At 35.4% G+C, this 24,223-nt stretch overlaps 1 protein-coding gene across 1 annotated transcript; it reads right to left on the bottom strand.

Moving 5' to 3' along the window:
• Positions 1-10,376: 10,376 nt before the first annotated feature.
• Positions 10,377-21,290, bottom strand: LOC105749218 (double-headed protease inhibitor, submandibular gland). The gene is made up of 6 exons (XM_012540902.3): positions 21,168-21,290; positions 17,779-17,816; positions 16,342-16,466; positions 15,705-15,747; positions 13,080-13,189; positions 10,377-10,568 (listed from the first exon to the last, which is right to left on the bottom strand). Exons 1-6 carry the CDS (start codon positions 21,229-21,231, stop codon positions 10,523-10,525), a joined length of 426 nt encoding a protein of 141 aa, XP_012396356.1. The 5' UTR covers positions 21,232-21,290; the 3' UTR covers positions 10,377-10,522.
• Positions 21,291-24,223: the final 2,933 nt, after the last annotated feature.

Here is a 24,223-nt window from a genome sequence, read left to right on the forward strand (position 1 = left end):
AATATTTCAAAGGATGATAATCTAATATCCTGCCTAGGAGCCATTCTTACTCTGAGAAGTGCTAATGGTAAATATTTCATTCAAAATAATCTTGTTTCAATGTCTAGTTTAATGATCTGTTGTTCAAAGTTTGATTCACTCTACTCTTCCTGAAGAATGTGGATGCCAAGAAGTATGGAATTCTCATTTAATTCCTAAACATAGCATCACATTCTGTAATACCCTAGCAGTAAAATGGGTTCCATTGTCTGAGTCACTCCTTTCCACTAACTCAAACCAAGGAATGATCTTTTCAAGAAGAATTTTGCTGACCCCAGCTGCCATGGCTGAGCTGAGGATAGGCTTCCACCATCCAGTTAAGTGATCTACAATTACGAGTAAATGTTTGTTTCCCAGTTAGCGGCATTTCAGTGAAATCCACCTGAATACTTTGGAAGTGTCTTATCCAGTTTTCCCTTTCCCTCTTCATTTGTTTCCTTTAGGACCTTTTTGTTATTTCTACACATCACACATCTTTCTGTGATTTGTATTGCCATTCTATGAATCCCAATATACCCAAACTGTTTTAAGAATTTTATCACACACTGATACCTACTATCTAACACTTATTTGATTAGTTCACCACAAGCCAAATCCTTTCCCTTACTATTTATGAGGCCCCATTCCTCCCAAATTTTTCAAAAAGTATGAACTACCCCATAAGCATATTTGGAATCCGTATATATAGTTCCTTCTTTCTCATTCAGTTTCTTAAGGACCTAGTCTAGAGCATAGAGTTCACATGTCTGTGCTGACCAATTCTTTGGCAGGGATCCAGACTTTGGACTGGCCAATCTTTCCCATTTATGATTGCATTCTCTTTCCTTCAACCACTCATGAAGACCCATCTATAAAGAATTGTTTTTCTGTTTCAAAAGGAATATCAATCAAATCCCATCTAACTTTGGTTTGGAAGTTTATTATATTCAAACAACTATATTCAAGTTCTGCCTGACTTGATTCACTTTTCTGTGGGAAGGTGGCTGGAGTGATACAGTTCTCAGTGCTTAAAAAATAAGTCTTTTTATAAGAAGTCTGGGGCTGGAGCTTCTATTCAATGCTTCCAGGTCAAAAAGAGACTACTTCCAGTCAAAAGTTTTCCAGTCAAAAAGAGAGTATTTATCTTGGAATTTCAAGCCACTCAATAGGAATATCAGGCCCATATCCCCAAGGGAATGAAACCGCTTAAGTTCCAGCTACTAGGAGTGGTCCTGGGCTAATCTTCAATTCAATAGAGGATGTAGCTAGTCCCAGCCAAGATTTCCAACAGAATGAAACCACTTAACTGCCCTGAAGGGTGGGTCTCTTTCAGAGGAGAGTTTCAGAATTCATTTGCTTCCCCCCAAAAGTCAAGGGGAACAGTTTCAGGGTTCACCCCCATCATTCCTATACTACTTTATCTCTAGATCTAACTTAAGAATTAAATTTCTTCCCAACAGATTTATTCCTACTTCTGGGACAAATAAAAATGTGACAGTAGTTTTGGACCAAACTTCACAAACTTTGGACCAAATTTCACAAAATTTATACCATATATCCAGCAGGACTGACAAAATGTTACAGTATAGCTTATACAATTTTTACAAATTGCTCAATATACAATTTAGAAAGTGGTATGTTCTAATTAGGAGATACAAGCATGTGACCTCTTTAGCTTAATTGCCAGGGAATTTTTTCTCAATACCCAATTTTTTTTTAAGTTAATCAAATCAAATACAGATTTAAACTTCTATCAATACTTCAATATAAATGCACACATATTTCTAAAATCTTATACCAGAATAAACATGTTCATAGACACACTACAGCTCAAAATTTAAGATGGCAGAAAACTGCACTTTCAAGTCCATCTATAAGGCTTTAAGAAATTGGCAGAGTTTAGGACCCTGGGAGAGAGGATCAGAGAAATCTGGATCCAGGTGTTCAGCTTCAGGTCTGTGGCACAGTGACTAGCCCACCTTCCATGCCAGAAATACTGGGGAGAGGGCCATGTAGAAGATATTGGGACAACAGTACAAACTCTAAAAGAATACATCCAGCCTAACTGAGATTCACCAGCCTCTGCTGGAGAGGATGTTTTTGTATTTTTGTTTTTCCAATAAGCCACAAGTTCTGACCTTCAGGAGGCTTTCAATCATGTAAATTAGATCTTCTTAAAAATATAATAGGTTAACTCCAGTTTGCTGACTGAGAGATAGTGTGATACAACTTAAGGATTAGTCTCAAAAACCACAGAATCTGCTGAAATGTTTTAACAGTTCTATAACCTTAATTATTTCTGTAGCCCCAAATTGGTCAATCCTAAATCCACAGAAATATGTGAAGATTTTTTTTTCTTTTCTTTTTGATGCAGCATCTAAAAACTTTCCCTTTCTCAGAACTAATCTTCTCTCTCGTTAAAAGCTATTTGCATAAATCCATTTAAGTGTTACAAAATAAGTGCTTTTAAATCTCAAAAGGCCAGATTTTTTCCTTTATAATCCCATTGAGTGAGAGAAACACAGAAGACAAAACATAGACTCACCCACATACACAAAAACAAACACAAACTGCTTTTAAATTCCTCTGCCTTCTGTCTAGCACAAAATTGTCTTTTCTCTTCCTGGCCCCTACTCCTGGGACCATCCTCCCAATCCCTTCCCAAAGATTCCTTCCCTTTCCCTGGGCCTAGAACTCCTTCCTCCCATCTACAAATCCAGCAAGCTTTGGGGCAGCCCAAAGCTGCTAGCTCAAGACTTCCATGTGGATTTCTCCTAGATAGTTTCTGCAAGTCTGGCTTCTGCCTTCTGCTAGAAATGAACATTCCCTGAGTGTTAACAGGAAACAGAGAACTTCTCATTTGATAATTCCAGACCCAATTTCAAAGATCTGTTAATCATTAAGGCTCTGGGAAGGAGATCAAAAGACTTGCTCTTTTAGTAGAAATATCTGATTTCCTGGACCTTTACTTAACTGCTTAAAGAAGAACCTATTTAATGTCCTGGAGATATTCTAAAAGGTCTATAAACTGGCTAATCTTTACTTGTTGAGGAAGCCTGAGGTAAACTAAATCTCCTTGGTTATTCTAGCTTAATGGATTATTTACATCTAAACAAATCTCCTCTTTGTAGGGGATTATATGGTTTCTTATAAAATCATTTAACTAAGGTAAATTGAACTTATAACTTAGATTCAGTTTATCTGGCGTACTCATACTGGCTAACATGAACAGCTGCAAAACTGACCACCATAAAATATAATAGCCCATCCAGCCCAAACTAATTGGGGTCAATGACCTGACTTGACCAAATTTCTATTATGCCTGCTTAATAAGCTGCAAACAGTTGTAAAACTTGTAAAACTGACCATCATAAAATTCAGGTCAAAATTTAACAAGTTCATGTTACTTCCAAGCATTAAGAGAGATAGTTGACCAGATAAGGGAAGAAGGAGTATCATCAATTCCTGTGGTCACAACTATATAAGTCACTTCAAACTCTGTGGAAATTAACCTCTTTCTACTGGTAAAGCTCCAGTGGAAAGATGTTCACTTCTTGCAAGATTCTAGAATAAACACTGGAGATATCTCTGAGTATTGATAAATTGGATTTGCCATACCACACATCCCCGACCAACAAAGAGTGTTTCTTATCTTTGTTCGATATATTGACCTACATGGTCAGCCAGCTGGTTCCTCAATCATTAAGACTCTTCAGGCTACCTTGAGGCTTGTGTTTAGAAGTCATGAGTTTGAAAGGAATGGGGTTCCACCTACAAGGATTGTTGAAATCAGTGGAAATGCTCTTCCCAAGGGGTCTTACTCTGCTCTCTCCGAGGTCTGCGAGTCAAGCCCCACATTGGTTACCCAAACTGTTAGAAATAACACTCTTGACACTGAAAATCAGATAATTGAGGAAAATTTATTGAAGAAGAATCTTAAGAAAGCATCTTAACATTTCTGGCCAGAAAAGGGCCCCACTCTCCTTGGGAAGAAGGAGAACTGAATACAGAAGTAGGGGAACCTGCTAGTGTGGCACAGTCCCTCTCTTCAGAGAACAGATTGGTTTGTTCTTTCTGATATGCCCACTACATGTTTCCCCTTCATCTGTATAAAAGATGTTCCCCCATCATACAGTCCATGTTCAAAAATGGTGAAAAACTCCTCCTCCAGGATGTATTGTTTAATATTCAATTAGCTTATTAAGCAGGCACAATAGAAATTTGGTCAAGTCAGGTCATTGACCCCAATTAGTTTGGGCTGGATGGGCTATTATCTTAAATTTGTGTTTTTTTCAAAACCACAAGACTCTTTCCCAATTCATAATTTGTTTAAGGTTTCTATTGATCACTTAATTGTTCTGTGAATCCTAATTTTCCTTAACCTCTCACATTCTGAAAACCTCTTGGTCAGTGGTATCCATTATCCCACACTACTTCAAAGCTTGCAACACTCTGTGGAAATCCAACTTTTCAGCATTTCTCACATCAAGAAAGGACATTCTCTGAGCACCAAAAGTAATGTTAACAGAGAAATACTCCTGTGTGTTCAGCAAAGGAGATTATATAGACCCTAACCTAAAATTTCCCCTCCCTACTTTCCCTTCCTCAGGAGGTACAATCCTTTGCAGAAATCTACCTCAGCACAAAAGCAAAGAAAACAATGTGTGTTTTTCATAACATATCTCACCAGACAATGAGGCGATGACCCCTTCCTTTTTAGTCTGAAAGTCTTTATAACTTTTTAGTTTGACTAGAGAAAGTATGGTGTTATGATCAGGTTGTACTCTACTGTCATGGTCATAATGTACTCTACTGTCAAGAAATAGTTTGATTTATTAGGCAGGATGCAGAATATTTTGGGCCCTTCATAATGAAAGACACTTTCCCAGCATAAATATCTCTGAGAAAACTTTATCCATCATCTCATTAAATATTGATTCTGATAGGATTCTTCTCTGAAATTAGGACAGTCTTGTCCACTTTCATATACATTCCTTCGTAATACATTTGTGCAATTGGCAAAGGTGGTGCTGGTGTCTTCGATGTAAGTGATTGCTATATCTGTAGAGATCCTAAGGCTAATGAACTATCGCCATAATATCCTATACCCTTGATTCTAGCCTGGATTTTTCAGTAACATATCAAGAATTAAGATAGTCCTAAATTTTGGACTGGGTTTGAAAGGCATATGGCCCCTCACCAAATAAACATGAGGTAATCAAGAAGAGATATGAAATTATTATGGAAAGATGAAAAAGAATGAAACCCTAATAGAAAAGGAAATTCTAAGAGGAAGACGTTTTTGATTGCAACATTAATAATTCCTTTCTTTGGATGGTCTCAAATTAGTGGAGGAGGAAAGTTCTTGATTCTTTTAGATATCTGTATCCCTTCCCCCTTGCTTTGCTAATACTCTCCCTACTGTACAGATGATGCATTAGTTCAAAATACTACTGATTTGGGTTTGGAAGGTTTGAGAATAGGAAGCCTGAGAAACCAACTGAGACGTTTAGTCACCATTCTCCCCAAATTATTCACCAACTCCCCACAGCTCTTCCCTCATACCATAAAGATTCTATTTGGAATTAGGCTTATATAGAGTAAGAATAAAATTAGAATAATTACTTCTATAGAGTATCAGAATGCAGATGAGAAAAGTGAGTCAATGTTAAAAAGATTTGAAGAGATGAAACATAAGGGAAAAATGTGGAAATAAAATCCCCATTAAAAGAAGAGAAAGGAATTATGAAAAGTATGATTGTAGGGTTTTGTTTTTTCCACATTTGAGAAGTTTCAGTCTCACAGAAATGCTATGTAGAAGTTGCCATGGTAGAAAAGAATGTGATATGTGTAAGTTTTATGGTCAGCATATCCTGGATGAAGTGAACACAGAAATGTCTTAAGTCAACAGAGGTAATAGCAAGTACTGGTTGAGTGCAAATAAACTGGTTTTATGCCCCAGGCAAGCTAAATTTTTAATTGAGCATATTTAATAAGCTTCCTGTATGTTAACTGTTTCTCTCTTAAGGAGGAGCTATCTATTATTTTTGAATATATGATGATATGACATGGGGTGTGGGGGGGAGAGGTACAAGGGCTGTATGTAATGAGAGTGTAATAAAACACTAGACCTTGGAAAGGATCTCCTTCAGTGGAAACCCTAAAGAAGAGAAGAAGGAGGAGTTAAGGTGGGATTATAGGATGTAACTGCTGGGTCAGGTTTCTATGAGTTGCTTGTATGCTCTCTTAAAGGAGTATTGCACCACCTTCTTGCAGGAACATAATAAAAGGCTTCATCCACTCCAAGGATTTGAGTTTGAAGTTTCATTTCTAACACTTTTTATCCGTGTGATCTTGGGCAAGTCACAACTCGGTTTGTTTCAGTATCCCATCCATAAAATGAGCTGGAGAAGGAAATGGCACACCACTCCAGTATCTTTGCCATAGAAATCCCAAAAGGGATCATGATAAGAAAGATAAGACTGAAAAATGAACAAACATGAATGGTCTCTCATATGTTAGGGACTGTGCCAAGTGTTGTTATACAAAAAGGTGCAAAATATGGTAGTTCCTGCCTTCAAGGATCTCACAATCTAAGCAAGCTGGAAAAATTGGAAATAATTAGACAAGGGAAGGCAGTAGAATTAAGAGGGGCTGAGAAAGAATTACTTTAGAAGATGGGATTTTAGTTGAAATTTAAAAATTCAGGGAAGTCAGTAATTAGAGATAAAGAAGAGAGAGCATTCTATTTATAGGAAACAGTAAGAATTAATGTCTAGAGACAAGAGGTAGAAAATATTATTCCTGGAATAGCTAGAAGGCCAGTGTCCTGAATCATTGATTTGCAAATTCCTTGAGGGAAAGGATTGTCTTTTGTCTTTTTTTTTTTTTTTTTTGGTACCCCTCATCTTTAGCCTGGCATATAGTACATAATAAATGTTTATGGAGGAGACCTGTTTATAGGTTATAAGGAGGGAAACAGTAAAAAGGGATTGAAAATAAATGATAAAATAGGGATGACACAGCACAATCTGTTGGAGGAGTTTGAATAGAATGGCATCACTTGAATAGGTATAGGGATGAGCTTTGGTAAGGATTAAGACCACCTCATTATGTGAGGGATGGAGTATAAAAGAGTGGTAGAAGACATGTGAGTGATGTGAGATGAAGAAGAGAGAAAAATCATGGAAACTGAAGAATATATGTGTTTTAGAGCATTAGATTTTTTAAATATAAAAAGACCATGTAGGTTACAGGGAATTAGTATCTAAAATGTGCTAAACACTATGATAAGTGCAGGAAGTACTAAGAAAAGAAATTGGGAAACACTAGATATTTTCTCCAAAAAATGTAAGAGTACAAAACAAATGCAAAGATGCTCTCTTTCTTCCCTTTAGTTCTATAGTTTCCCTACAGTTCCTCATAGTTCTAGAAATGCTAGCAATTGCAAGAGAAAAAAAAAATGAAGGCAAAAAGATAGTCTAACAGGGGACAAAACCATTCATATTGCTAATGAAAAGAGGCAACCACTGATTAGAAGACAGTCAGTGTCACTCAGTAGATAGTGGCACTAAGACTGGAGTCAGGAAGACTTGAGTTACATCCAGACTCAGACACTTGCTAGTTATGTGATCCTGAGTAAGTCATTTAATCTCTGATTGTCTCACAATATGGATCTTTTAGAGAAGGAAATGGTAAAGCACTACAGTATTTGGTCAACTTTAACATTGTGTCCATTTTTCATCTGAGTTGGTGATTTTTTTTTAAATTTTGATTTTATGTGAAGTGGAAGAATAGATAAAGATTAGAGTCTTTTATGAATCAACTCTGACTAGCATTATTATATTGTTATTATTATGTAATTGCCATTATTACATTGTGGCAAGAGCACAGTATTTAAAGTGAAAACACCCAAACCCACTTCTACCTCTGTGACCCTGGGCAAGTTATCTTCCTCATCCATAAAAAAGAAAGGGTTGTTTTTTTTAATAAAATATTACAAAGGTTCTTTCTTACTATAAATCCTATGATAGTTAAGCCAAAAGTCTTCTTAAATATTTATTTCTTTTTTTATTTCTACTATTAACAAAAATCTCTTTATTTTCCCATCCACCTCTCCCATTGGAAGGAGAGAAAGACAAGGAAGAGGAGTAGCAGGAGCAGGAGTAGGAACAGGAATAAGATTAAGAAGAGCAGAAGCAGAAAGAAGAGGAAGAGCAGTAGGAGGAGAAAAGAGATATTTGCGAAAAATGTGGAGTGAAGCAAAATAAATTTCCTTATATACATAAATACAAAAATAGTATAATATATGCAAAATATTTTTGTATGAATACATAAAGATTAGGAATATATGTTATATATGCATGTGTGTGTGCATATTTCTTTCTCTTTTTCATGAAGTATATCATTTCTATACATATAAATTATTTGTATGTCTTAGAAATGTTTTGCCAAGCTTTTCCCCCATAATTTGCTTGCTTTTATTTTTTAAATTAGCTCCATTTTTTTTGTACAAAATCTTTTTAATTTAATGGGTTTCAAATTGCCCTTTTTATTTTCTATGATCCTGCATAATAATTATTTTTGTTTCTTTGGTCATAAATAATTCTTTATTCATAATCTGCAAGATACTTTTTCTTTATTCCTCTAATTTATTTATGATATCATCTTTACATATAAATCTTATATTCGTTTGAAGCTCTACGCGATATATGATTTCCGAAGCTCATCTATACCTAATTTCTGCCAGACTGCATTCTGATTTTCTTAGTAGTTTTTGTTAACTACTAAGTTGTTACAAGTTGTAGCTTGTTGGTTAATCAACTACAAGATTATTGTGTTTACTGGCTTCTGCTTCTTGTATTCCAAATTTGATCCACTAAACAACTTTTTGTTTTTAATTAATACCAAATTATTTAGATGATTATGGCTTTGTAATGTAATTTGAAATCCAGTATTATTTCTACTTTTTAAAAATTGACTAAAGTTTGCTTAGAAAACAATGTTATCAGTTACAAAAAGCCTCAATTTCCTTTCCATTTTGCTTATACTTATTCCCTTTATTTCTTTTTCTGGCTTTATTTCCATAGCTATCTTTTCTAGAGGCATATCAAATAATGGTGATGATAATTGACAACCTTGATTGACCTTTGATACTACTGGAAAGGATTCAAGTTTATTATCTTTACGTATAATGTTGAGCCATAAATTGAAATAATATTTGTAATATTAAAGGAAGATTGTGAAATGTCAATAATTATTTCAAAAAAGTGACTGAAATATTCATATCCTTTGCTTTAGAGATTACACTGCTAAGCAGATATCTCAAAGATCAATGACAAAAAGAACCATAAACACCAAAAATTTATAGCAACACTCTCACAAGGATAAGGAACTCAAATCAGATGCCTACAAATGGGGAAAGAGCTAAACCAATGCTAGTACATGAACATATTGAAATATGAAGCTTCCTTAAAAAACCAAAGATGATGAAGATAAAAAGAATAAAAAAGATAGGTATTGCTGCAAATACAACTAAGCACAACCAGAAAAATAACATACATAAAAACTACAAGGTTGACAGTAGAAAGAAAAGCAAGAAATAAGCAATTGAAACAAGGCTACCAAAATACAATGAACAAGTTTAGCTCCAAAGAAGAGATTACAGAACAAGTCTACCAAATTGCTAAAAGATATTAGAAACCTGACATATGGAATACTGCTCACAATGTCACATTTCTTTAAGGTTCATTTGGCAGAATTCCTCCCACCCCCATTCACTTTTACTCTTTATTTTACAAGAAAAAGAGAAATGTAAATGATTACAATAAAACAATAAAAATGTTTTGAAAAAGTACAAAAGGAAACAAAACAGACTAATTTGGTTACTGCATTTTTAAAACTACACACACACACACACACACACACACACACACATACACATGTACACATATATATAATAAAATACATTTATTTAGTTTATAACCTAGAACTTTATAATTTATAAAAGGAAAGAAATAGAACAGATAATTCTTAAGATCCCTTACTAATTTAAGCACTAAAATCCTAATGTGGTCTTTCCTACTTCTTTATTTTATAGGAAAACTTAGGACCAAAGAGGACAAATTCCTTGTCCAGGCACACATAGGCCACAGCAGAAATATTTAAAACTGTGTCATAATTCTAAATCTTCATAGAGATGATAAAGCATTTGTATGCCCAGAAAGAATTAATTTCTTGTGGGCTTGATCATTATTCTTCTAGTCATTACCCATATAACTTTTGGGAAATAAACAGTAGGGTACAGTATACTTTGTGAAATAATATTTCAATAGAGGAAAAACCATTCACACTTTCCATAGAACTCATGCAGAAAAGTATTTATTGTTGTAAATCAGAAAATAGTCAGGGACCACAGTCAAAATCAGGTGAGAGGTAACCAAAGGATTATGTGTGGGGTCCAAACAAGGAAGCTTCTAGATAGCAAACATACTGCTTTTGGACCTCAGCAAGCTCCATAATTTTTTAAGGTTAAACGATTCCTGCTTTTCCTGCAAGAGAGACAAGTGCTCAAGTAGATTACATTTTAAAATATACAATATCTAACAAACACTGCAGTGGAGGTAAGAGCAAAATGGTCATGACATATTATCTAAATTAAGATATGTGGTCTTAATATGTAATAATAATAATAGTCAATATTTATGCAATGTTTACTACATTGCAGGCATTGTGTTAAATGATTTACATTTATTTTCTCATTTGATTTTCACACCAACCCTGGGAAATATATATCATCACTATAAGCTAAAGATGAGAAAATTTAGGCAAAATTTAAATGACTTGCCTAGGTTACTAGTAAGTGTCTGAGAGCACATTTGAACCCAAGTCTTTCTGACTCAGAATCTAGTTCTGTAGCCCCTGCTCCACCTAGCCTTCTTTTAGTATGTGTGAATATGTCATATTTCATGTTATCAAATTGGTACAAAGAATATAGACTACCACACTGATCTCATTGCAAAAATGTCCATCACACTATGCTTTAGCAAACTGGATCAAATATAAGTCACTTTTTAAAATGTGCTTAGGTAGATTACTTTGGTAAGAAAGTATCACATTGCCCCAAATGTGAATTATGTTATTCCTCAAGGTAAAACCTAGGCTTATTTAAAACACAAGGGAAACTGAAACTGATGGAATTTTTCAGTGAATTTTTATTCCACTGTCAAAGTTCTTTCATTCTTGGAGTATGGTATCCATTCCTCTCCCAACTTCACAAATGACTCAGAAATTTCTCTATCATTCCATAGAAATATCTTCATCCTAAAAATTCACTCCATGGCTGGATTTCAAAGATGTATGGACTCTCAACATTTGCTCCATTCAATTTGTTGGAAGCTCCATTTAAATTTGTTGAACCTCCATTTAAAGAGGGGACCCAAGCTGTCCACATTTGCATTCCCCTCCAGATTGTACTGATTTCTTCAGACTTTCTGTTCAGTGCACCTTTTAAATACCTTGTTCTTTTTAACCTTCCCCTCACTTTTAAGCTTCCTTGTATCTATCCTCACCCCCATAAGACTATGAATTCTTTGAAAGCAAGGGTTATCTTTTTTGTATTTTGTATATAATAGGACCTTTATTAATGCTTCACTGAGTGGACTAGGTCTTTATTCAAAGTAATAAGCTAGTTATGGAATAAGATCCTAGGAAAGGTTGAAATCACTTATCATTAAATCAGGCCATGAAGTTGTGAACTTTTAAAATGGAGTAATAGGAAATCCTGCACTGAAAAAAAGGACCAAGATTCATCACCTCAATCTAGTGGAGAAATGATAAAAGTCTTGAAAATAAGGGAAGATTCCTGATCCTTCTAGTGACAAAGAATTATCTATGTTTGAATAAAAGACATTTAAGAAGGTAAAATCATGCAGTCTATACTGGTCAAAGAATTATTTTACAAATCTAAAATGTCTTACTTAAAACATCTTCCTTCCTTTTTTTTAGTACAAATATAGATTACTCCCCTAAAATTAATTTAATTTAAAAGACAAAAGCAAAAGCTTTCAGCAATAGAGTAACATTTATTATGAAAGTTATTAGCTAAGGAGAAGAGGGTATAGTTATGAAATCTTCTTCTTTCTATCTTCCTCAGCAGATTGTTCCCAATATCATAGTAATTTTAATTTTCTATCTGTCCTTTTCTAATGGTTTCTTCCCTGATGGATACACAAGCCTGCAAGTTTTCACACCTTTAATAAATCTTCCTTATGCCTTATAATTTTCCTATTATGTTATATCTTATATTTTTCCTCAATTTACCACTCAAAATAGTTGGGAAAACAAACTCTACTTATTGTTCACTTTCTCTCCTCTTATGCTTTCTTTCAAGAGAAGCCTATTTCAAACTGATTTCTAATTTCATTATTCAATTAATAATCCTCTCCAATGTTACAGATCAAATTTTAACTTTTCATTCTAATGCTTTTAATCATCATCTTTTACTTCTATGTAATTTTTGAGACAATTGACTAATTACTCCTTAAGGTTTTTTCTCTATAGGTTTCTTGACATAACTCTTTCTCTTTAATTCTCTTAATTTATTTAAGAGCATTCCTACTCAAACTTATTTGTTTCATCATCATGTCATGATGACTGTAGATGTACCCCAAAATTTTATGCTGGCCCTGTTTTTCTCTTCTGGGTATATTTTTTTTTCATTTGGTGTCCTCATTATTTCCTATGGTGTCTATGTAGGAGATTATGAGAAAATCAGCCCAGAAGGAAGGTGTGCTTTTTGACAGGATTCCAATCTGTATTCTATTATTTTATCTGGATGAAATAAAGCTTTCTATTTGCTGAAAAAACTTATTCCCAATACACATACACAAACAAGCAATGGATACGAAGCCTTATTATGAGAATCTGTGAGGGAAAAGGCAAGGGATACTCTTTGATCTAAAGAAACGTTCTCTGACACTAGAAGATAATGAACTAGCTGGGGGTCTAAGACCTGGGAAAAAGGGGTGTCATTCCCAACCAGTTATATTTTCAGTACTTACACAACAGCATTGCAGAAGGTACATTTATTGGAATAAGCTATTCCATCCGAAGCACAGTGGAGCCTTAACTCAAGGGTGCACAAAGGCTGTTCTTCTTTTGGACACTGAACCTAATCCCACATAACCCCCCCCCCAAAAAAAAAAAAAAAAGATTTAACATTTCACATGATGGAAGCTCAGTACTTAGAATGAGAGGTAATATAGAAGAAATGCAACCCAGCTTCCCACCCAATTAAGGTATTTTCTTTCCAGAAAGATCCCAAATGTGATCATTCACTATCTTATTAGGTAGTCATAAGTCTTTAATCATTCTTCAAAGACTCCAATTACATTATTAGACAGCTATAAGTATCTCTTAGAGAGATGGAGCCAAGATGGCAATATAAAGGTAGGAACTCAACTGAGTCCTCCCAAATTCCCCTCCAAATCACTCTAAACTAATTTCTCAAAAGTAATTGCTGCTCAAAAGGAGCAGCAAAACTAACAAAAGGTTGGGGTGAAGCAATTTCCTAACTCAAGATAACAGAAGGTTGGCAGGAAAGGTCTGTCTCATTGGAGTGAGAATGAAGCTGACTGTAGCAAGGGTTGTGTTCTGGCAGCAAGCAGCAGGTGCTGAGGGAGGCTTGTAGAGCTCTTAGCACACAGATGTTTGAGAGGATCAGACACTTAATCAAAAGGAGATTGCGGAAACCCCTTTGCTGAATGCAAAATCTGTTGCATTGCTTATTTATAGTCCAGGGAGCAGAAATAATCTGTGGCGCCACAGGTGAGTGAGGAACCCTGGTCACATTTCCAGGGCAAAAAACAGTACATGTGGTCACTCACAGATTAGAACACAAGCCAGGCCAGGAGAGCAGTGACAACGCCTCTCTGAAAGTTATTCTACCTTGGAACAAATGAAAACCTACAAACAACCAGATATAGCTCTAAAAAGAAAAGCATGAAAAACCTGAAACAGGACAGTGCCTCTGAAGCCGATATGTTAACTTGAATTTAAAAGAAAACAGCTAAAGATATGAGAAATGGGATCTTTAGGTGAGTTGAATTTCGGGGTACCACACAAGAAGTTCTGGGTTACCTGAGGAGAGATCTTGGAAGAGAGTTTATGTAGGGTACTAAGGAAAAGGGAATGGTTAAGCTGCAGGTGGGAAGGGTTAGAAGAATCTCACAATTTGATAAGGTAAGTTGTTTTACATAAAGCTAAAGTCCATAGAAAAAAACTTGGAAATCTTTGAAGGGAAGAGTTTGGAAGATTTACAAAATAGTCAGAGGCTGAGAGTGATAATATACAGACGTAGAAAATGAGAACAAGTTCAGCTTCAGTCTGCTGAGTTTAACAGATCTAAACTGATGTGAAAAGTCAAGAAATAGGAAACAGGCTTGGAAAAAAATGATTAACTGACAAAACCCAAAACCTGACTATGGAAAGTTATTACTAAAGTAACAGAGAAAATTATAGCACAAACTCAGAAGACGACAATAAAATCAGAACAGCTTACATGCAAAGCCACATGGGGGTGGATGGGGGGGGTGTGGGAAGGGGGAAGGAGAAGGTAAACTGGAGGGGATAATGAAAAAAAAATTAAGAAAATATTTTCTTAAAAATTAGAATTGGGAAAGTTAAATGATTCCATAGCATTTAAAGCAATACTAAAACAAAATCAGAAGAATGAAAAATATAAAAAATGTGGAGGAAAAAAAACTATCATTGGAAAAATAACTGACCTGCAAATTGAACAAGGAAATAAAATTTAAGAATTATTGGATTACATAAAAGACATGATCAAAAAAAAAAAAAAAAAGCCTAGACTTCATGTTTCAAGAAATTATCAAGGAAAATTTCCCTGATATGTTATAATCAGAGGGTGAAATAAAAAATTGAAAGAATCCAGTAATCTTCTGAAAGAAATCCAAAAACAAAAAAACTCCCAGGAATATTGTAATCAAATTCCAGAGCTCTCAAGTCAAGGAAAAAATATTGCATGCAGTCAGAAATAAATAATTGAAATATCACGCAGTCACAGTCAGGATAAACTTCCACATTAAAGGATCAAAGCTATAATTAATCATTTTAAAAATGCTCTAAAACATTATTTATTAGAGAAATACCAATTAAACCAATTCTGATGTACAACTCACTCCCCTCAGATTGACTAATATGACAGAAAAGGCAAACTATCACTATTGAAGGAAAGATGGAAAACTTAGGACTCTAATACATTCTTAGTGGGAATTGATTCTGCCATTCTGAAGAGCAGTTTAGAACTATGCCCAAAGGGTTATCAAAAAGCGAAAATGGAAAAGGACCTATATGTACACAAATATTTGTAGTACTCTTTTAGTGATAACTAAGAATTAGAAATTGCTATCTTTTAAGTCCTGACCATGTTAACCCAAAGTGTTATAATGTTCCACAATATAGTATTGTTAATTAAGATAAATATTTAAAATAAAAATAGAGAGACTTTTCTATTTTGACTTCCTAGTCTGTCTGCATCAATCTTTTCTTGCCTGACTTTTAGAGGAATGCATTATAAGTAAGTTTCAGACCAAACAGATTTTACTTTATTTTTGTATAATACAATTTTACCTATGATTTGCTTTGCAAAAAAAATCAATACTTACACATTTTCCATCATGCAGCTTTCTGATATTCTGTTTTTTCTCCCTATAAGAGAAGATGTTCAGGATTAATTATCATAATAGAAAAGAAAACATGAATTGAGTCCCTTTCTCTATTGTCTCACATGGCTGGAGATTAAAAATATCTATTTTACTAGGTCACCACAAACCATTTAAACAATAAAGAGGATGTAGAAAATGTAAAGAAAACCTCAGAAATCAAAATAACCTATCCTTTGTTGGGAGGTTCATTGCCAATGACTACATAATGAGTTCATGGCAAGATCTGGACTTGAAACTTTTTTTTCCTGGTTGCCAGAACAGTATTCTTTCCACTCACTACACTCTGCTGCTTCTAGTTATAAGGAGGCAGATTTTAGATCAAAATCAGGAAAAATGTATTAACATTTGAAGTTGCCTAACTGTGGAATGGGCTACCTCTAATGTCTATAGTGAGTTTCTTGTTACTGGAAATATCACTGCATAACCACTTGTCATTCCTGCTATAGTGTGATTTGTTGAATTATAAAGGGATTAAATCAAGTGATCATTTGAGCCTTTATCAGCTCTGACATTTTTATGAGTTCAGTTTTTTTGACTAAACAAGGTGGGAAAGGAGAGCACTAAATTAAATACTCACAGATTAGAAGCACAGAGCATGCATTCATTGCTGTAATCATTTCCATCACTACCACATAGTGGATCAAAGAACCTTGGACATAGTAAACCGTTGTCCTGTACCATAGAATATTTACTGCAGTTAATCTGTTGGAAAAAAAAAAAGATAAATCTACTCCCTGTTTCAACATTAATCCTCCCTCTTTAGCTCCTATAACTACTCTGAGGTGAAATGTCCATCTTCCCCTATTACTTTGTCTTCTGACTTTAGGGACCAATTACTCCCCTTGCTTATCCAGTTTTCTCCTATCTAAAATGAACCATAGAATCTATAGTTATAAGCTACCTTAGAGAACAAAAAAATCGGTCATAACTAGCATCTGGTATAAATTTGAAGTGAATGTTAAGGGTGGGGAGCACCAAAGTTATCATCCATTCTTGGGTAATTAGGCTAGAGAAAGAAGAATTAGGGGCTGAGAAAAATGAGAAACCAAGTAATTAGAATAGAGAAAAAACTGTGAATTAGATACAGTAATTTTTGAAGAGAGAAAGGGACCTAAAAACTACTGGGAATGGAATAAACATTCAGTGATGAGAAATGGTTGCTGGGTGATGTGACCTAGGGAGGTTCTGAACATGGCAGTGGAGAGAGTTTTACTGATTCCTCCTTCTGTTCCTATAATTCAGGAGATATCAGAGAAGAATGAGCCAACTTTAGAAGCAATGCCAAGCAATACAGCTCCTTCAGGAGAACACAAGTTTTCAGGGAACAGAAAAATATGGAAAGAAAAGAAAGAGATTCAGAATGCCAGTGCTCAATAAGCATGGGCAAAAGAAAGGCAGAGAAGAATCAGGACTGGAAACTACTAGGACTTAATGTGGAGAAGAGTTAAAGATTTATGGCATCGTCCAACTTTATTACCAAAATCTTACTTATCATAGACTATTTTAAAATTTTTGTGAGTTCTTTACCATGTTAATTTCCAGGTTGTGAGATTTCCCCAACAACTTCCCAACAGCAATCCAGTCTGTGGGAAACAGGGAACTAAAGGAGGCTGTGATTACCATTGATTTTAGCAGATAATAGGTAGGTCATTCTCCTGTCCTTTTACTAAAAAGGAAAGGGGAGAGGAAGTATGTCACATCCCATTAGATGTTCTGGCTACCCATGCTCTTTTTGGCTCTACAGGACATAAATTATTAGAAATATGAAGGAAACTATGTACATCCAAGTTATTAATAAAGAAACTAAGACCCAAAGAGGAAAAGGAAGTTGGCCAAAGTCTTACAGTAAATTAGTGGTAAAGTCATGACTAGAACTCTTTTCACATGACATCAGAGAAAAAGCTCTTTCAAGTACTTAATGCTATCTCCAAAGTCGATACTCATCAAAAAACATCCAGATTCCTATTTATGTACCAGTCAGAAGACAAACAACAATAACAGCCAATGGACTCACCTTTGTCCCTTTTACTTGACTTACTTTTGCTTGATTATCTGAAAGAGAGAAAAAGGTTTTTAACAAATGAGCTGCCCTACTATGAAATAATATTTCCTTTCTTTTTCTGACCTCTATTGGTTAAGGATAAAGTCAGCAAGGATGGTTGTAGATCTTTTTTTGCAGTAATCAAAATGGTGCTCATATCAGAATATAGTGGATTTCACTGTTACTTTAGCACTCCCTCTGGACAAGTTCAGAAGGTATTGTACCTAAAGGAGTATCAGACTTTTCTATCTGACCTACAGATGAAATGTTTAACATGTTATTTCACAGTAAAAAAGATCACATTAGAAGATAAGCAACATACTGTTTGACATTCAAAGTTCTTCATAGCCTAACAGCTGCTTACTTTCCAATATTTTTCTAACTTATCCACCTATCACCTACTCTTTGACCTTAATTTCCTAACTGTTCCATTTGGACATTTTTCCTGGTTGCCCTCCATGCCCATCTATGAGGATGTTCTGCCTCATCCTGACTGCCTTTTTTATGTTCCAATTAAAATCCCTTTTATTTAACTGAAACTTTCCCTATCTCCTATTCAATTTAGTCTTTTCTCCCTTTCAATTATGTTCTGTTGATCTGTACATAGTTTTATTTCTATATATTTGTTTCCATGCTTCTTCTACCCCTCATTAGAATGTAAGCTCCTTGAGGAAAGGTGCTATCTTTTGCCATTTTTGTATCCCCAACATTTAGCATCATGCTTGGCAAACAGTAATCACTTTAAAAATGTGTACTAATTGACTGCTGATTTTATGGGACAACAATATTATCTTATATACATTGTTGGTGGAGTTGTGATTTGATCCAAACATTCTGGAGAGCTATTATGGAACTATGCCCAAAGGTCTATCAACTGTGCATACACTCTGATCCAACAGTGTCTCTGGACAGTGAGTGGGTCTATATCAAAAAGAGATTATAAAAATGGAGAAAGGGACCCACATATGCAAAAATGTTTGTAGCAGCCCTTTTTGTAGTAGCAAGAAACTGGAAACTGAGTGAATGTCCATCAGCTGAGGAATGGCTTATTAAGTTATGGTATATGAATGTAATGAGATATTATTATATAAGATTTGGAGAGACTTACATGAACTAATGCTAAGTGAGATGAGAGAACCAAAAGAACACTGTACACAACAACAAGAAGATTATATGATGATCAACTGTGATAGAGTTGGCTCTTTTCAACAATGAGATGATTGATTCAAGCCAATTCCAATAGATTTGGTTTGGAGAGAGCCATTTGTACAACCAGAGAGAGGACTATGAAGAATGAATATGGACTATAATACAGTATCTTTTTGCTGAGCAAAATTTGCCCAGGGTCACACAGCTAGGAAGTGAAAAGTGTCTAAGGCCAGATTTGAACTCACGTCCTCCTGACTTCAAGACTGGTGCTCTATCCACTGTACCACCTACCTGTCCCTAACAATAAAGTTTTTCCCCTTTATTGGTGTTATTGCTGTTATTGCTGTTGCTTGTTTTTTTCTCTCATTTTTTTTCCATTTTTGAACTGATTTTTCTTGTGCAGCATGATAAATGTGGAAATATGTTTAGAAAATCGTACATGTTTACCCTATATTGCATTGCTTGCTGTTTAAGGGAGAGGGGAAAGTGGAGAAAGGGAGAAAACTATGGAACATAAACTTTTACAAGGATGAATGTTGAAAACCATCTTTGCATGTATTTTGAAAAATAAAAAGCTATTATAAAAACAATATATATTATAACCTAAAAAGTTAATATACTTTTAAAATGCTTTGAGAAATAGTATCCTATCCAATAAATAATTTTAAAGTGACCATTATATCAGGTACTGAGCTAATCACTAGGGATTCAAAGAAAAAAAAACAGGAGAAAGAAAAATAGTCTCTGTTTTCTCACAATCTAATGGAAGCGACAACATGCAAACAGCTATATTGAGCATATACAAGATATATTCGAGTTAATTTCAGAGGAAAGTCACTAAGAAAAAAGAACTGGCAAATGGTATTTGTAGAACTTTATGTGAGAGACTTCAGGGAAGTTGAAGAATAGAGGAACTAGAAGTAAAGAAAGGGAGAGTTTCATGTCTGAGACTGAGTCCAGTGAAAATGCATGGAATAGAGTGACTGATAGTTCTGTTTTAGGAATATCAAGGAGGACAATGTCACTGGGTTTCAGACTATATGAAAGGAATAAGCAATAAGAAAACTGTAGGGAAGAAAGACTAAAACAATAGAGGGCTTTAAAATCCAAATAAAGGATATAGTATTTGATCCTGCAAATAATAAGAAACCACTTGAATGTATTGAAAAGGAAAGTGATTTAGTCAGTCCTATATTTTATGAAAATAACTTTGATAGCTGAATGGAGAATTGCTTGGAGTGGGGAGGGATTTCAAACAACTAGAAGCTCTTTCCAGTAGTCCAGGAATGAGGTGATGAGAACATGGAACATAGTGATGGCAGAGGAAGAGGAGAGAAGAAAGATGGGACCAAAGATGTCAGAAAATAGCAGAAAGCCTTCTTTAGATACCATATTTCAAGAAGGTCATACATAATCTTGAGTATGTTGTGAAATAAACAGCCAGTATCTTATCATGTCATATGAATCTTGGTGGAAACATCTGGGAATGATTAAGAAAACTCAAGTGAAACCTAAGTTTTTCTTATGTATTAGTAGTGATGTCATATGTATTATACTTGTTTTGCTTGCCCCCATTGTGCAAAAATACAGAAAGGAATAAGAGGAATTTGCTTAACAATAAATTTGTTTCAATGCAAGGAGAAACAGAATAATCAGGTGGCACCATGGATAGCGTATCCTGATATCAGGAGTCCTGAGTTCAAATCCAACTTCAGACACTCACTATCCATGTGACCCATGTGAGTTATTAGCAAGTCATTAAACCCTATTTGCCTCCATTTTTTGATCTGTAAAATGAGCTAGAAAAGGGAAAAGCAAGAAAACCCTAAATGAGGTCTTAAAGAGTTAGACATGACTGAAAGCAACTTAACAAGCTCAACAAAGCAGAAAGAAACATTCCTAAAAATTAGATCAATCAAAAACTGAAATGTATCTGTAATAAGGTAGCATAGCAGATTTCTTAGCAAAGGATAGATTGCCACTTCATAATGATGTTTTACATAAAATTCTTGTTAAGGTAACATACTTTTGAAGTACAAAGTAGTTTCTAAGTTCTTGCCCCACTCTAAGATTCTCTGAATTTGTGTCTCTGATTATATCTAGCTCTGCAAGTCTATTTTCCTTTGCTCCAGATTTTAAACTTTGTGTCATTCCATTAAATCATTAATAATACATCTGTGCTGCCAAATACCCACAATTAGATCTTAACTCACCATCAGAGAAAGCCCACGTAGATGTGGCCAGGGCCAAAAAAGCCAGAATTGCTGACTTCATCATGGAGAGAGAAGCTGGAGTGAGAGGTGAAGCTGACAGTCTTTGAAGGCAAAGGCTCAGGTAGGAAAGCTAAATAGAGCCAGCCCAGGATCTCCCCTCCCACAACAGGAAATGTCCTCTGGGAGTGACATTTCCCTAAGGTCCAAGAAAAACTTCTTCCTTAAGATGATTTAAAGACATAGAACTTAAATATTTCTCAGCCATTTAAATTCTGTGTGCACTTATCCCAAATTAGCATTATCTCAAAGAACTCGGAAAATCCAGCATTAATCATAATCTACTGGGCAATTGCAAATTTAAAATCTAATAAGCATTTTACCATACTTAAAATGTTATAATTTCCTGATTTGTAATGCCTTCACTCTTTCATTTGCCCCCTGCCAAGAGTAAATAAAATGAGGGCATGACAAAATGGTGACACAGAAGTGTAGAAAAAGGAGGAATAGCTGCTCTGCTTATAATGGATTTACTTGGCTAGGACTTTAAACACGAACCACTGAGTCCTTCATTGAATGGTCAATAATAGCCCTCACCTCAAGTCTCACAGTTTAGGTTTTAATGGTTTAGAATAATTGCAAAATAGCAATTGGTTTATGTTCTGATCATAAATTTTGAGGCTCTTCCTCTCCCATGCTAATATTTATGTGATGGCAAATTAGGTCATCTTTTGTTTCAATTTTTACCTAGCCCTTAGTCAAAAGTGAAGCTTGGATAAGACCTACATTTAGAAAGACAAAGATCATCTATTATATCCAGCTATTGTCTAGACTTATTCTTCTCATTGGATTTTGATGGGTCTGGAGGAGTGAAGTTAAGGACTTCTATACCTCTGTTGAGTTTGTTATTTCCTATTTGAGCTAATTCTGATGAGAGTAAGATTTATTCACTCATCCTCTCTTCCCCCTCTTCCCCTCCACTGTAAAAAGCTTTTTCTTGCTTCCTTTTGATTCTTCTTGTCATGATAACTTTCAATAATCAGAAGTTTTTTGTTTATTTTTGATTCATTTTCTCTGTAGTTGTAAAATCTAGTGTGCTGGCCAGGGCTGGGGCTTCGCTGACCCAGGCTGCATGGGGACTGCACACCAGACTCCCAGCCCATTGCCAGAGATCTTCTCCACTGACCTTCCAAGTCCCCTCTGGTGTCCCTGGGCTGAGAGCTCCAGAAGCCTCTAGCACCGCTGCTGATTCAAAGGTCCTGCCTTGCTGATTCTGGGGCCCTGGAAGGAGCTGGGGCTGGGGTTAGGCTCATGCTGGGACTGTGTACTGGCCTCCCATTCTGGTTCCACAGACATTTTCTGCTGACCTTCCAGGTCCTCTCTAGTGGCTCTGAGCTGAGAGATCTGGAAGCCCCAAGTACTGTCCCTGATTCAGAGGTTGAGCTGAGCCAGGTTGGGCTTGGGCACTGAATTCCCACCCTGGAGTCAAAACCTTTTCTGTTAAACTTCTAAGTTGTCCTCAGCTGGAAAATGTTCTACTCCATATTTTTGTGTGTTCTGATAGTCTAAAATTTGTTTCAGTCATTATTTAAAGGAATTTGGAGCAGTTTGGAGGAGAAGCTGGGCAAGTTCCTGCCTTTACTCCACCATCTTGGCTCCATCTCTGAAACACAAGTTTAAATGAGACTTGCTATTTTTCTATATATGAGCTCTCAGTCTAATTTTTTTGGATGAGGACAGAAAAGAATAGGGATAGAATGTTAATAAAGTTATGAAAGTCATGGTTCATGCATTGATGCATTGTTGGTGGAGTTGTCAATGAATCCAACCATTTTGGAGAGTAGTTTGGAACTATGCTCAAAAGTTATCAAACTGTGCATACCCTTGATCCAGCAGTGTTACTACTGGCTTATATCCCAAAGAGATTATAAGAAGGAAAGGGACCTGTATGTGCACGAATGTTTGTGGCAGCCCTTTTGTAGTGGCTAAAACTGGAAACTGAATGGATGTCCATCAGTTGGAGAATGGCTGAATAAATTGTGGTATATGAATATTATGGAATATTACTGTTCTGTAAGAAATGACCAACAGGATGATTTCAGAAAGGCCTGGAGAGACTTACACGAACTGATGCTGAGTGAAATGAGCAGGACCAGGAGATCATTATATACTTCAACAACAATACTATATGATGACCAGTTCTGATGGACCAGGCCATCCTCAGCAATGAGATCAACCAAATCATTTCTAATGGAGCAGTAATGAACTGAACTAGCTATGCCCAGAAAAGAACTCTGGGAGATGACTAAAACCACATTGAATTCCCAATCCCTATATTTATGCACACCTGCATTTTTTATTTCCTTCACAAGCTAATTGTACAATATTTCAGAGTCTGATTCTTTTTGTACAGCAAAATGACGTTTTGGTATACTTATTGTGTATCTAAGTTGTATTTTAATATATTTAACATCTACTGGTCATCCTGCCATCTAGGGGAGGGGGGGGGTAAGAGGTGAAAAATTGGAACAAGAGGTTTGGCAATTGTTAATGCTGTAAAGTTACCCATGTATATATCCTGTAAATAAAAGGCTATTAAATTAAAAAAAAAAAAAAAGTCATGGTTCATGGTTTGAAAGAATTCAAAGAGATTTTCTTAAAGTCACAAAAAATTTTTTTCACGCCATAAGCTGATGGGCCAGTCTTTAAAGGGAGTTTAGAAATTAGAAAGAGTTTGGGGAAAGACTTATATTCTGAAAATTTGGGTCTTACTTAAGAGGTTAACAATCCACAAGGCTGTAAAGTGTAAAAGAGAGATAAGGAAGAAGAAAGATGTCTTTTCATTCAGGTAAGAAGACAGGATGTGTTTTTGCAAGGACAATCAGACAAGATGGGGTTTTTGCAGAGAAAAAATAAGGAACAACAGATAACAAGTACACATACATTAGCTGGATATACAGTTTTGAGTAGAGTCTCATCTCTAAACTATCATTAGATACAATATCAAATAATGGTGTGGTACAAGCATTAAGTCCTTTAGAGGACCATAAAACAAAGTG

The sequence above is a fragment of the Sarcophilus harrisii genome, chromosome 2 (genome assembly GCF_902635505.1).
Source record: "Sarcophilus harrisii chromosome 2, mSarHar1.11, whole genome shotgun sequence".
Taxonomy (NCBI): domain Eukaryota; kingdom Metazoa; phylum Chordata; class Mammalia; order Dasyuromorphia; family Dasyuridae; genus Sarcophilus; species Sarcophilus harrisii.

Bases quoted from the DNA above. Each gene is read 5' to 3' on its own strand.
- LOC105749218 (XM_012540902.3), bottom strand. From the start codon at position 21,231: ATGATGAAGTCAGCAATTCTGGCTTTTTTGGCCCTGGCCACATCTACG. The intron at 15,748-16,341 runs GTGAGTATTTAA...CTTCTCTTATAG, and splicing joins ATGCTCTGTGCTTCTAATCT to GGAGAAAAAACAGAATATCA. The intron at 10,569-13,079 runs GTAAGTACTGAA...TCTCTCTTGCAG, and splicing joins ACCTTCTGCAATGCTGTTGT to GAAAAGCAGGAATCGTTTAA.